Source organism: Perissodus microlepis, chromosome 23, assembly GCF_051167445.1.
Source record: "Perissodus microlepis isolate ML-2025 ecotype Zambia chromosome 23, ASM5116744v1, whole genome shotgun sequence".
NCBI lineage: Eukaryota > Metazoa > Chordata > Actinopteri > Cichliformes > Cichlidae > Perissodus > Perissodus microlepis.
This window is the reverse complement of record NC_140482.1, coordinates 32,784,323-32,797,048: the sequence shown is the minus strand read 5'-3', so window position 1 is coordinate 32,797,048 and position 12,726 is coordinate 32,784,323. Positions and strand designations below refer to the sequence as shown.

General features: G+C 46.6%; 1 protein-coding gene across 2 annotated transcripts in view; it reads left to right on the top strand.

Moving 5' to 3' along the window:
- The window catches only part of frem1b (Fras1 related extracellular matrix 1b), a 36,317-nt gene that overhangs the window by 17,050 nt on the left and 6,541 nt on the right, over window positions 1-12,726 (top strand). For both annotated transcript variants that reach the window (XM_084922038.1, XM_084922037.1), the window contains exons 18-25: window positions 1,466-1,654; window positions 1,728-1,924; window positions 2,199-2,406; window positions 4,668-4,812; window positions 6,989-7,130; window positions 7,647-7,851; window positions 8,311-8,575; window positions 11,874-12,294. In XM_084922038.1, coding sequence (XP_084778164.1) covers window positions 1,466-1,654; window positions 1,728-1,924; window positions 2,199-2,406; window positions 4,668-4,812; window positions 6,989-7,130; window positions 7,647-7,851; window positions 8,311-8,575; window positions 11,874-12,294 — 1,772 coding nt within the window. The remainder of the gene's footprint in view (window positions 1-1,465; window positions 1,655-1,727; window positions 1,925-2,198; window positions 2,407-4,667; window positions 4,813-6,988; window positions 7,131-7,646; window positions 7,852-8,310; window positions 8,576-11,873; window positions 12,295-12,726) is intronic.

Below are 12,726 nucleotides of genomic sequence, written 5' to 3'. Positions count from 1 at the left end.
TAATGAGATCTCGTGGGCCGCATTTCAGTCTTTGCCGGGATGATTCTGGCCCTCGGACCTTGTGTTGGGAACCCCAGGATTACAGTTTCATAAACCAGGGTTTAACCATCGAGGCAGCAGATGAGAAGATGGAGCAGTTTGGGGTTGGCCGAGTTTTAATGTAACTGTAGGTTGGTGCTCTGATCCTGTCGAGCTTCAGGAAACCGAAATCAGAATGATCTCTAACTTTAAAGATTTAAAGTTAAACTCAGCATAGAGTTTATTCTGGAGACAGAGCCCTGAGTTTACACTTGCTGAGGTCTTTGTTTAAACTGGCCTGATACTTGGTGTGTGTGTGTGTGTGTGTGTGTGTGTGTGTGTGTGTGTGTTGTCAGCCGGCTAACGAGGTTGGCACTGATGTGTTTTAAATGAAATCTGCTAATTGTCTGGTGGTATTACATGAAAACACACACACGGCTGAGAGATTATCTCAGCCGTGTGTGTGTGTGTGTGTGTGGACAGCGGACAATGAGCGTCTTAACTAAACAAAAGACAGAACCTCCATTTCGTGCTCACAATAGGAGACGTGTTAGCCGCAGCTCAGCAGCCAGATCAGCTTAGCGCTGCCGACGGCGGGACGACTCGTAATCCTGCCGGCGGGTCTTCCTGCTCATTCGGCACCGGCGCACAGTTCAGGGCCGAGGGTGGGGTGGTGCGTGTGTGTGTGCATGCGCGTGTGGTGGTGCTGGTGTTTGGGTGGGGAGTTCTTGGTCTAATTAATTAGCAGTGAATAAAGACGAAGAATAAGAGCCTTATTGGCGCGAGCCTCACATCCACGTGTTCCTGTTTTAGGACGACGCTGGTTTATCAGCCAGATCCAGGACTGTCCCTCATTAATGCTCACACCCATCTACTCACATCCGCCCACAGTGTTCATACTCCAACTGAACACAGCAGGCTTAGACCCGCTCCTGTCTGCAGAAAACGGGGGGTGGAGGCTGCAGGTGGAGGGAATTCTGCTCCTGGTCCTGTTTGAGTTTCACTCAATAAAAAACAGGATTATTAAACGATGCCTGAACTTTAGTTAGAAACTAATAACCACAGGTGTAGTTTCCAGCTGTGAGAGATCTCAGTTTGGGGTAAAGTGTGATGAGGTGGGAGTGAAAGAATGGACGGATTCGCCTGCATGAACCGTCCGCTAACACATGAGGAGCTGGCAGCTCAACATCTACACATGTACCTATTGTGTACAACATGTCCAGCCCAGAGTTGTGTTAGTGCCTCAGGTGGGCTTCAACATCATGGCAGAAAATAAGCAGGTGCTCCTGCGTGCTTCGAGTGGACATCTCGGTGGACGCTGTGCTTACTGCGTGGCGTGCATGTGTGGAAGCAGTGGAGTTGAAATCCACCATCAGGCGCTCAGTCAGTGTGGCGAGCAGCGTAGTTGATAAATGAAGAATGAAGGTGTTGCTGTGTCCTGGCGCAGGCGAGTCCATGCTGGTGGTGGATGAAGGCTCTTCTATCTGTCTGTGCGGGGGGGTCCTCGGAGCGTCAGACCCAGACAGTCCCCCTGAGCAGCTCGTCTTTCACCTGGAGACTCCTCCCCTTCACGGCTTCCTGGAGAACACGCAGCCGATGCCCGGCTCCGAGAAGAGCAACGCAGGAGTGCGAGTCGGTCAGTGTGCGGTGCACGGGCAGAACCTCGGGGAGCCGACTCAGATCTCACTCTAATGTTTGTCTTTTCCCAGAATCCTTCACTCTCACACACCTGACCTCTGGCTTCATCAACTACGTGCAATCGGAGCACAAAGGGGTGGAGCCAACTGTCGACCAGCTGTCCATCAGCGTGAGCGACGGGCTGCATCGCTCCGCCCCCGTCTCCTTCTACATCATCATCAAACCAACCAATGACGAAACACCATCGCTGCTGCTCGCCAACTTCACCGTACGTACACCTGAGGCCTGACCTGAGGCATGATCAATAATTGGTCATCAATCAGCTATGACTTGAAGACAGCTGACTGGTTATTAAAAACATTGTCACCTCCCCCGATTGAGGTGACAAAGCTGTAATTGTGACATCAAACAAGAGAAAATAACAATAAAGACTAAATATAATTCACACAAGAGAGTAAAAGTAAAACGATTTCTCTGACTGAAACTGAATCTGCGATGATCCCAACAGCCTCACGGGGGCGCACTCCTCCTGTTCTCTGCAGGTAAAAGAGGGCGGGATGAGGGAGCTAATTCCATCCATACTGGATGGTTTTGACTTGGACGCCCCACCTGACCTGCTCACCTTCACCGTGGTGCAGCCGCCGGCTCACGGCAGCCTGATTAACAGCATCCACGGCACGGAGGCGGGAGCTGACCTCCTGCACAGGAGCCTCTCTGTCACTTCTTTCACTCTGCAGGAGCTCCGACGAGGTGAGGCAGTCACTCAAACAGGAAGTGTGAAAGTACAAGGTGAATACATTCTAGATTATTGGTGTGTTTTATACAGATGATCATCATTCAAACACTTTGAACCAGGATGACTTTGAACAAGAGCAATAATCGCTTTTTATTTCATATTCGGAGAGGGTCAGCAGCAGGGCCGTGTTCCCAACCATCTAAAAAATAAAATGTTTTTGGTCCATCCATTTGCTTCTGCTTATCTAAATCAGGGTCGCAAAGGGGCTGGAGTCCATCCCAGCTGTCTTAGAGCGAGAGACAGGGTATGCAATGGACAGGTCACTAACACATAGAGACAGACAACCATTCACACCTATGGGCACTTTAGAGTTTACCTATCCCCACTAACTGCATGTGTTTGGACTGTGGGATGAAGTTGGAGTACCCAGAGAGAACCCACGCATACACGGGGAGTGCATGCAGGAATACCTTGGCCCCAAATCACAGACAAACAGTATCCCACATTCTTGATTTTTTTTTTTTTAGTTCACAAACACTTATTATAATGACTAACTACCCCTGAAATTTTGGAGACGTTAGCTCTTTATACAGTAAAGTTACAGTGGGATACAAATAATATCAGGCTGATCCTGCCACAATTTTTTCCCCCTGTCCAAATCACAGACAAACAGTATCCCACAGTTGTTTATGTTTTTAGACCCATTTTGCACAGAGTAATTTTTTGTATTGACAGCAGTGTTGAATATTCTTACACAGTAAAAACAAAAAAACAACCACACGTAAAATAATCACACCATAAAGACGGCTTGTTTTTGTTATTTAAGGCTACGTCCACAGGTACACGGGTATTTTTGAAAACTGAGATTTTCCATTTTCGTTAAAAAAAAAAAAAAAAAAAATCCCGCCCACATGTGCAGTTTTGAAAAAAATATCTCCGTCCACATGTAAACAAAAAAAATGAAGTCAAACGCTGTCAAGAACATGCCAAATCCTAACTGTGAAGAAATGTTGGCCAATCAGAAGTCTAGACTGCCTGATGTAGACTCACAACTTAGGAATGGACAAATGCATACAGCATACATAAATTTAATTAAAAAAAAATTAAATGTATTCAAAACTGACGACAACGTTGGCGTCGGGATTTGGGTTGTGAAAGCGTCTGTGGTGAACGTAGAAGCCACGTCCAAAGTTCACTCTGACGCCTTTGTCTTTCTAAATGGACAGTAACCGCGTGTGTTTATGTAAAAACTGCAGATAGTCAGATTAACAGCAACAGTATTTTGTCTCTATCCGCCATTGTAGAAATTCATCTCACGTAAACATCACGTGGCGCACAGCGTGATGCCAAAAAAGGCACACACCTTTGACGTTGCGTGACGAAATCTCCGTTTTCCTCGTCCACAGGTAAATGCAAGAACAGACTTTGAAAACTCCACACTGGCAGGAGTTTTTAAAAATCTTAGTTTTCAGTGATCCAAAACACTGTTTACGTTTGGACGAAAGGCCCAAATGCATAGAAAAAGCTGCATTTTCAAAAATACTCGTGTACATGTGGACGTAGTGTAAGAGTTAGAAGTTTATTTTATTGCTACCTGTAATTTATTGCAGTTCATTTTTATTTGTTTAATTGTTCACAAAAGGTTCGAGCTGTGAAATAAACTGCAATGGAGTTTGAAAAAAAAATATGTGTGTGTGGTTGGAGGATGTGTTTGTGCCGGGGAGGGGGGGTCGGAAAGATTTTCTTGTAAAACAAAGGGGGGCCTACCAAAAAAAGTTTGGGAGCTACTGGCCTAGCCCTTACCCTAACCATCAAAATGAATGCCTAACCCTAAACCTAATCATAACCCAACTGTAACCCTGTCACTAAAACCACATTTTGAAATACATGTAGTAACAAATTGCTGAAGTTGATGGTATTGTACAGTGATTCCTAAATGTCAATCAAAAAAACCAAAAAAAACACATTTTGAGTCTAAAAAATGCCTTCAAACTTGTTGGGACCAGGATGTTAGTCCCCATAAGTATAGTTAACATCAATTCAATTCAATTCAATCTTATTTATATAGCGCCAAAACACAACAACAGTTGCCTCAAGGCGCTTTATATTGTACAGTAGATCGTACAATAATAGATCCAGAGAACCCCCTATGAGCAAGCACTTTGGCGACAGTGGGAACATCCAATTTTTTAACCCCACAAAGATATGAATACATGCTCTCAGAAACACACACACAGAAACACACTGCTCCATATTTTCTGTTTTCCTCCTGCAGGCATGAGGATCGTCTACATGCACGATGACACAGAAACCCTGAAGGACGCCGTGGCTCTGCGGCTGACAGATGGTGTCCATGCAGTCGAGGGAACAGTTCAGGTCACTGTGCTGCTGGTCAACGACGAGAAACCACGACTGCTCAAGTACACACACACACACACACACACACACACACACACACAGAGTGGTGTTTGCTCACCCTGATGTGGATCTGGCTTCCTGTGGGTCTGAAATTAAAATCAGGTGTAAGGAGGCTGAACATGTTTTACATTTCCTGTGACTTTGCTGCAGGAATTAAAAATGCAGCTGCTGCAAAATGTTTTTCTTCTTGATGGTTTTGTGTCATTTGCTGAACATCGTTTTCATTTTGTCACACACATTTATTCTCTTTGTTATGAAGTTAATGTTCTTGTCCCTAAAAACCTCAGAAACATGGTGTCACACAGAAATATCTAAGACTGCCTTCCTTCATCTGAGACCAAACACGGATGTCAGCAAGTAGAAGACAAAAGTTAATTACATGCAGCAGAGGTGTGTTAACACACAGGAACACTCAGTGCATCATGGGAATCCCCCAGCACCCTACACCTGTTGCAGCATAACTATGGGAGGATTCGGCGTCACCTGATCCAACCCTAACTATATGCTTTAGCAAAAAGGAAAGTTTGAAGCCAAATCTTAAAAGTAGAGATAGTGTCTGTCTCCCGAATCCAAACTGGAAGCTGGTTCCATAGAAGAGGGGCCTGAAAACTGAAGGCCCTGCCTCTCATTCTACTTTTAAATACTTAAATACAAGAAGTAAGGCGTCAGTGCTCTAATGGGGTAATATGGTGCTATAAAGTCATTAAGATAAGACCTGATTATTTAAGACCTTGTATGTGAGGAGATTTAAAACTCTTTAAAGGTTTTCAGGGAGGAAGTAAAGAGAAGCTGTGAAGGAGGTGAAATGTTTTGGGTTTAGTTCCTCTCGTCACATGGACACATGGACCTACTATAATTTGGATTAATTTGAGCTTTATGGAAAGAAACTTCTGCCTCCGCACAGCAGGCGGCGCTGCTGCACAGGGAGGGGGAATTACCTGCACAGTGTGAGAACAGAGCAGCAAAAATTCGTTTAATTGTCACAAACTGCTACAGAAAAAAGTGCAGTAAATTCTTAATACGGCATAAAAACTCTAAAAATAAAAGTTTATGTGTGATGCTCAGTCCAGGTGTTTCCACCTCACACCTGTACCTCTGTTGTTCCTCTGCAGTCTGAGCGTTGGACCCTAAAAGTTGAAATTCAGAAATCTCTCCGGCTCCAATCGCGTCACCTTTTGAGCCGTTTAGAATTTTTTGTGTTGTTTGGGTGTTCGGATATTCGTTTAAGTCCTGAACTGTCAGCAGACGTCCGGTTTAACATCTGTCTGCAGCTGCTGTGTAATCCAGAGCATTGGGGGAGGGGGTGGTAGGTGCATGTGACCTGTGACCCCCTCCTCCCCCACCCTTAGTGTTTTCATTCCACTGATTGTGAATTTGCATCCTTGACTGGGCTCCCACCCACTGTTCCTCACCCCCTCCCATGCGCTGTCCCCAGATCAGCTGTGTTGGTGGGGGTGGAGGTTGCTGGCGGAGGCTGAGCTGGTGCTGTAAAGGCCGCCGAGGCAGAAATAACACAGAGACTTGGCAGATGCCGGCCGCCTTGTTTTCCCGTTTCCTGCAGGATGGACGTGGCAGCTTTGCTCCTGCGTGGATTTTACTTCCGAGTGAAGAAGCAGCCAGATGGTTCCTGATGTTCAACACCGCCCCACCTCAAAAAAAAAAAAGACCCCACCACCAGCACCACCAACATCTCCACCATCCCACAGGAAAAGCCTGCTCACACAAACGTTCACCCTCCTGCTCGTGACTCACATCAAACGGCTCCTGTTCGTGTTCTCTTCGAGTCGAAACGTGTTTGATGATAAAAATAAAGCAAGATGTTTTTAAAGTCAGAAATATTTTTTATTAAAGACCAATATTTTCTGTTCTCCACCTCTGCGCTTCACCTCAGAGATGTTGGTATGGTATGCCGCTCTTGGTGTTGTGACATACAGATGCTCTTAGAGGGTCAGTGTCATTACCTCCTCTCTGTCTGCAGTTTTGTTGCACAGGAAACAAGTTTAAGTGAACTTTTGTCTCACTCTGAACACAGATCTGCCAGGAGGGGGCACTCAAACATCTGTTTAACTTTAAGTTAAACAGATGTTTGAGTTGAACTCCATGCAGGATGGAAGTTATGAGCATGCTGAGAACAGAAAAATGTGCTTGACCACAAAATTTTCTTCTGTGGTGTTTCAGGAATGCTGGACTGCAGGTGGACTCAGGTGAGCTCAGGGTGCTCTCCAGTGTGGTTCTGGAGGCTGAGGACCTGGACACGCCCCCAGAACAGGTGTACTACTTCCTTAATGTTGCTCCGCGGTTTGGAAAACTGCAGCTGAAGGTGTGTGTGTGTGTTTGTGCATGCGTGTGTGTGTTTACTGAGTTTTACTTCTATAATAAGCAAAGATTTCAGTTTGAGTTGTTTCCAGGTTAAAAGTTTAAAGAGGACGGAAGGAAGGAGGGGGGAAGGAAAGAAGGAAGAATTAAAGGAGGAAAAAAGGAAAAAGAAAGGAACAAGGGAGGATGAGAGGAGTAGAGGAAGGAAGGAAGGATTGAAAGACTAAGGATGGAATCAAGAGGAGGAAAATGATTAGAAAAGGAGAAAATGAAGGAAAGGAGGAGTGAAGGGAGGATGAAGACAACAAATGGTAGAATAAAGTAAGGGAATAAGAGCGGAAAGAGAAAGGGACGAGAGGAATGAAGGATGGGAGGGGAAGTGGCAGAAACAGGAAGTCAGGTGTGTTTGTGCAGGTGTTAAATCCTCCTGATTAAATTGTGACCTGAGGCTGATGTGAGACGTTGAAGGTGACTCGTCTTCCTGCCGCGTCTCTTCCTGATCCGAGCGTCTCGCCCGCAGATGACATCGGGGTGGAACGAGCTGACGGCGGGTCAGAACTTCACACAGGGCGACGTGGAGATGAACCGACTGTGGTACCAACACACCGCCGCCACCAATGCAGCTGGCTTTAAAGGTCACGACAGCTTCCGCTTCACCCTCAGCGACCTGGACAACGAGTCTCCGGCTCAGAGCTTCTTCATCTCTGTGCACGTGGTGCAGAAAGGTCAGAGGTCACAGAGAGTTTTAATGCAGAGAATTCAGCAGTAACACTTTTATCCAGGTCATGATTTTATTTCATGTTTTCTCGCACTCACACTCACACAGACTCACTCAAACACACACACACACACAGGGCTCTGTGTGGCCCTGCTTCATTCATTATTGAGCGCGCCCCCTTCCTGCCGGTTTTACCAGTCGGATGAACACGCTGCCGTGGGTCCGCGGCCCTTCTGGCTTGGCGCCCTGTGATCCTGGAGGAACAGAGAGGTGAGAAATGGCCGACCTCCTCGGTTCCTGAATAATTAATGGCGGGGAGGTGGAGCAGCTGTGGAGGGCGCCGCCTCACCTCCTCTGGGTGCTTTTTAGTTGAAAAGTTGAACTTGGGCCCCGACTGTCACATGTATTATGTAGGCAATCGCTCGGTCCCCTCTGACACCTGAACGCTCCCTCTGACTGCCTTCAGGGGACGTCGTGGTGCTGAGCAGGCCGGTGCACCTGAGGGAGGGGCAGCGTGTCGTCCTGAACACTGACATCCTGCTGGCATCAGACTCGACTGGCCGGCCCGAGGAGCTGGTCTACACGGTGTCTGACCCGCCGCGTCACGGCCTCGTCCACGCCGTCCACCGGCCTGGAGTCCCGCTACTCAGCTTCACCCAGCTGGACGTGGCCGCGCACCGAGTCTGCTACACCCACGACAACAGCCATGATGTCGAGGCTGACTCCTTCAGGTGAGAGTTGGAGCTCAGAGCAGCTTCTTTTAATGACAACCGCTGTGCAGGTGAAGGCGGAGCGTGATTTTTAAAAAAACAAACACTCCGGGTTTTCTCTCTGCTCTCGGCTCTTTTTCCAAGAACCGTTACAGTGCAATCTGTCAGCTTTCAAACCGTTGCTGTGTGTTCGTGTGTTACACACAGTGTGTTCTTTAGTATATTTAAGTTTACCCCACCTGCCCTCTGAGGTCACCTGCTAGTGTTCTCCGGACCAATTCCTTGATTTAAGGACACTTCCTGGAGGTTCTTTTCTGACCGTGCATTAAAGATTTGAGATGCTTGCTGGAACTCTGTCACTGTGTCGAAACACTGAATCTCAATTTGAATTTAAGTTTGCAAAGAGGGCAAAGTCACAGGCAGCCGAATCTGCAGAGCAGCCAGAAGAGTGTGTTTGCTGCAGCTTCTTAAAAAACATTATACACTTTGTGAGGAGATATCAGCTTTATCTCCAGTGAGTCCCTCTTCCACCTCCTCCATGTTGTTCCACCCCAACCAGTAGCAGCAGATGGCCGCTCCTCCCTGAGCCTGGTTCTGCCGGAGGTTTCTTCCTGTTAAAAGGGAGTTTTTCCTTCCCACTGTCGCCAAAGTGCTTGCTCATAGGGGTCATATGATTGTTGGGTTTTTGTCTTTGAATGCAGGGTGGGTAGGGTCTACCTTACAATATAAAATGCCTTGAGGCGACTGCTGTTGTGATTTGGCGTTATATAAATAAAATTGAATTGAGTTCTGCAGGTGGTAGCTCTGGTTCTGCTCACAAACGGTCCTCCTGCTGCAGGTTCTGGTTAGAAGAAGCTTCCAAAACAAAACGAGGAGGAGGTTGAGTGATATTGAGGACCAACAGGAACCTGACCAACCAGCATATGTCAGATGGCAACTATTAAACACAGTGAATTTTCAAAATAAAAGTGATGCTTTCAGAGTGGTTAAGGTCTTATGAAGTTTTAAAATGCTGTTGTTGTTAAATAAGAAATATAATTGACAAGAAGAATATTTTAGTCCTTAAATCACTTTGTGGCCAGATACAAGTTACAATGACAGAATAAAATGGATGTTTGTGATGATGAATAAAAGGCTGAGGATCCTGTGAAAATCTGCACACTGTGAGAGAAGGAATTCTCTGCCCCCCCCCCCCCCCCCCCCAACACACACACACACACACACACACACACACACACACACACACACACACACACACACACACAAAACTATCACACACAACATTTGGCCAACAAAAGAAAACTGGGCACGGAGACGAGAGGAAAAAAGGCTCAGCATCAGGAGACGAGAGGCTTTCTCTGCTGCAGTATGTTTATCTGCTTTTCCAGCCAATTTGGCAGCGGTTAGGGTTTTGAGGAGGAGGAGGGGAGCATGCTGGTGTGTGCAGACCCCGGGTTTGTCACCCAGACCTCTGCTGCCCCAGCCGGCTGGCTATCTGGCTCCAGAACACCCATCAGATCACAGCCAAGACTGAGAGAGAGAGCCACACTCTGACGGCTTCCAGAGCAGCTGAATTATAATGAATTACAGTAGTCCAGCCTGGAAATAATAAATACATGAACTAGTTCTTCTGCATCACTCTGAGACAGGGTGGTTCTAATTTTAGAGATCCTGCACAAATGTTCTTCCATTTGTCCTACATATTTGTTTAATATGTGCACTGAATGACATGCTGGTCTGGTGTTACTGGAGTAAGTATCTGGTTAGATACCATATTTGTAAGATTTTTAGGTTTGAGTACAATAACCTCGGTTTTATGTGAATTTAGAAGCAGAAAATTAGAGGTCATCCAGGTCTTTGTCTTTAAGACATCCCTGCAGTTTAAGTAGTTGGTGTGTGTTATCTGGCTTCACACAGAAAGTTGGGTGTCATCTGCATAGTGAAAGAGTGTGCTGTGTTTCCTGTGGAGCTCCAGCTGATTATGTCTGTTTAAGTTGTGGCTGTGTAGAACCGATAGCGAGTGAGGTCATCATTTATCATCAAACATCAATTGAACCAAATAAAACATGTGACAAGCTGCCGGGAATTAATAACTGCTTCAGCCGATTAGATTCCTCCATCAGCTGACTCCAGTGGTTGTAGCTGTGGTGCATGAATGTGGATAACTGATAATTGAACACTTTCTTTACTACCTCACACCTCAGTACCTGCATTCATGTTAGAGCTATACGAATGACTTTAATTTATTGATGTTTTCATTTTGTGTATTTTCTTTTTGATTGGCTGCTGGGGGACAGTAATTTCCAGACTTTTGGGAGGAAGTATTTCTTATCTTGCGAGGTTTAGAGTTAGAGTTTAGGCTTCAACTACACTGCATTTCCTTTAATTCTGATCACGTTCCTAGTATCGGAATCAGATCTGGAATCAGAATCGGGGTGAAACAGCTTCCATCAGCGTAAGTCTGTCAGCTTTAGAAGGCACAGACAAACTCAGTCTCATGTAGTTCAGACCACTACAGTTATATATTCAAGGAGGAGGAAATGTCCCCTTTTTAACTTCTGAAAACATCAAAATAAGGTCACGAAGATAAGATCACGAACAGCCTGACGAGTCAGAAGATGAAGAAAAACCAGTTTGAACATAGTGTCTCAGTTTCCCACAGTTAGTGTGTCTCTGTCATGGAACAACACAAATATTTAACCTCAATCAAAAAGTAGTAATGATGTGAAAATCTTTTATTCTTCAACATTAACGCTGGCTGCTTTTAAAGGACCCTCTGGAAGGCCGGATTTGGCCCCCAGGCCACATGTTTGACACCCTCTTTTAGAGTCTGAGCTTGAGCTGTGGCTGGATTTACCTTTTAACTGATGATGTGTGTTAGGACTCAGGTGCACACGTGTGTGTGTGTGTGTGCGTGTGTGTGGTGACAGCAGATGATAAATGTGTATTATTAGAAAAATAACAACAACGTTGGCACGACAGCGACCGACAACCAGAGCACGGCCGTCCCTGGGCAAACGTGGACGCTACTGCAGCCAGATGTTACACCAGGACTGTGTGTGTGTGTGTGTAGGCCTGGGGCAGTTTGTCAGCTCCAGGGCTGAGAGGCAGATTGTGTTGGCACAGAGCAGAGAGGACAAAACACACACACACACACACACACACACACACACACACACACACACACTGGTTTGGAGGACACTGCCTCAACCTGAGGACAATGTCCTGTATAACATGTTCTCCCATCGGGAGGCGCTGCAACTGAGTTGAAGCTAAATATCAGATCAGTTTCTAACTGCTTCCACTCTTCTCTCCTCAGTTTTGTTGTTACAAACGGTGACTCGTCTCGCAGCTCCACCCTCCACTTCACCATCGAGCATGGTGACCGCATCCCGCCCACCCTCAGCCGCAACGTTGGCCTCCGGCTGCAGGATGGCTCCACAGTGACCATCACTTCGGACCAGCTGCAGCTCACCGACCCCGACACTACCACCGCCAACCTGGGATACGTCATCACGCAGCTGCCGCAGCACGGGAAGCTGCTGCTGAGAGGCACGCCGCTGCCCTCGCCGCCCCGGTTCTCCCAGACGGACGTGGACGACCTCCACCTGACTTACCAACACGACCCGAGCAGCCCTGCGAAGATCGACGGGTTCTACTTTATGCCGAGCGACGGACACAACAGGGGCTACCTGGAGTTTGGGCAGCTGAGGGAGGAGCCTGCTGTGTTTGACATACAGGTGAGCCACGAACGCACAACACAACTCAGAGGAAGTAGCAGGAAGTAACACAACACAGGAAGTCTGAACATTTCAGTTCAGTTTTACTTATATAACCAAAAATCACATCAACAGTCACCTCAAGGCGGTTTTTTGATAAGGTAAAGATTCTACAATAATACAAAGTAAACCTCAACAATCACACATGACCCCTGTGACGGGGGGACAGTGGGAAGGAAAAACTCAATTTAATCAGGCAGAAAACTCCAGCAGAACCAAACACTGACTGCAGGGTCAGAGGTCAGTGTGGCTCAATCCACAGGTAGAATTACTCTATTCATCTCACAGCAGAAACGCAAAATTTTAATAATAACTAAAGCAGGTCAGACGGAGCCCAACAAACAACGATCTGGACCTCTGCACACGGCTTCAAACCAGCAACTTCCAGCAGTG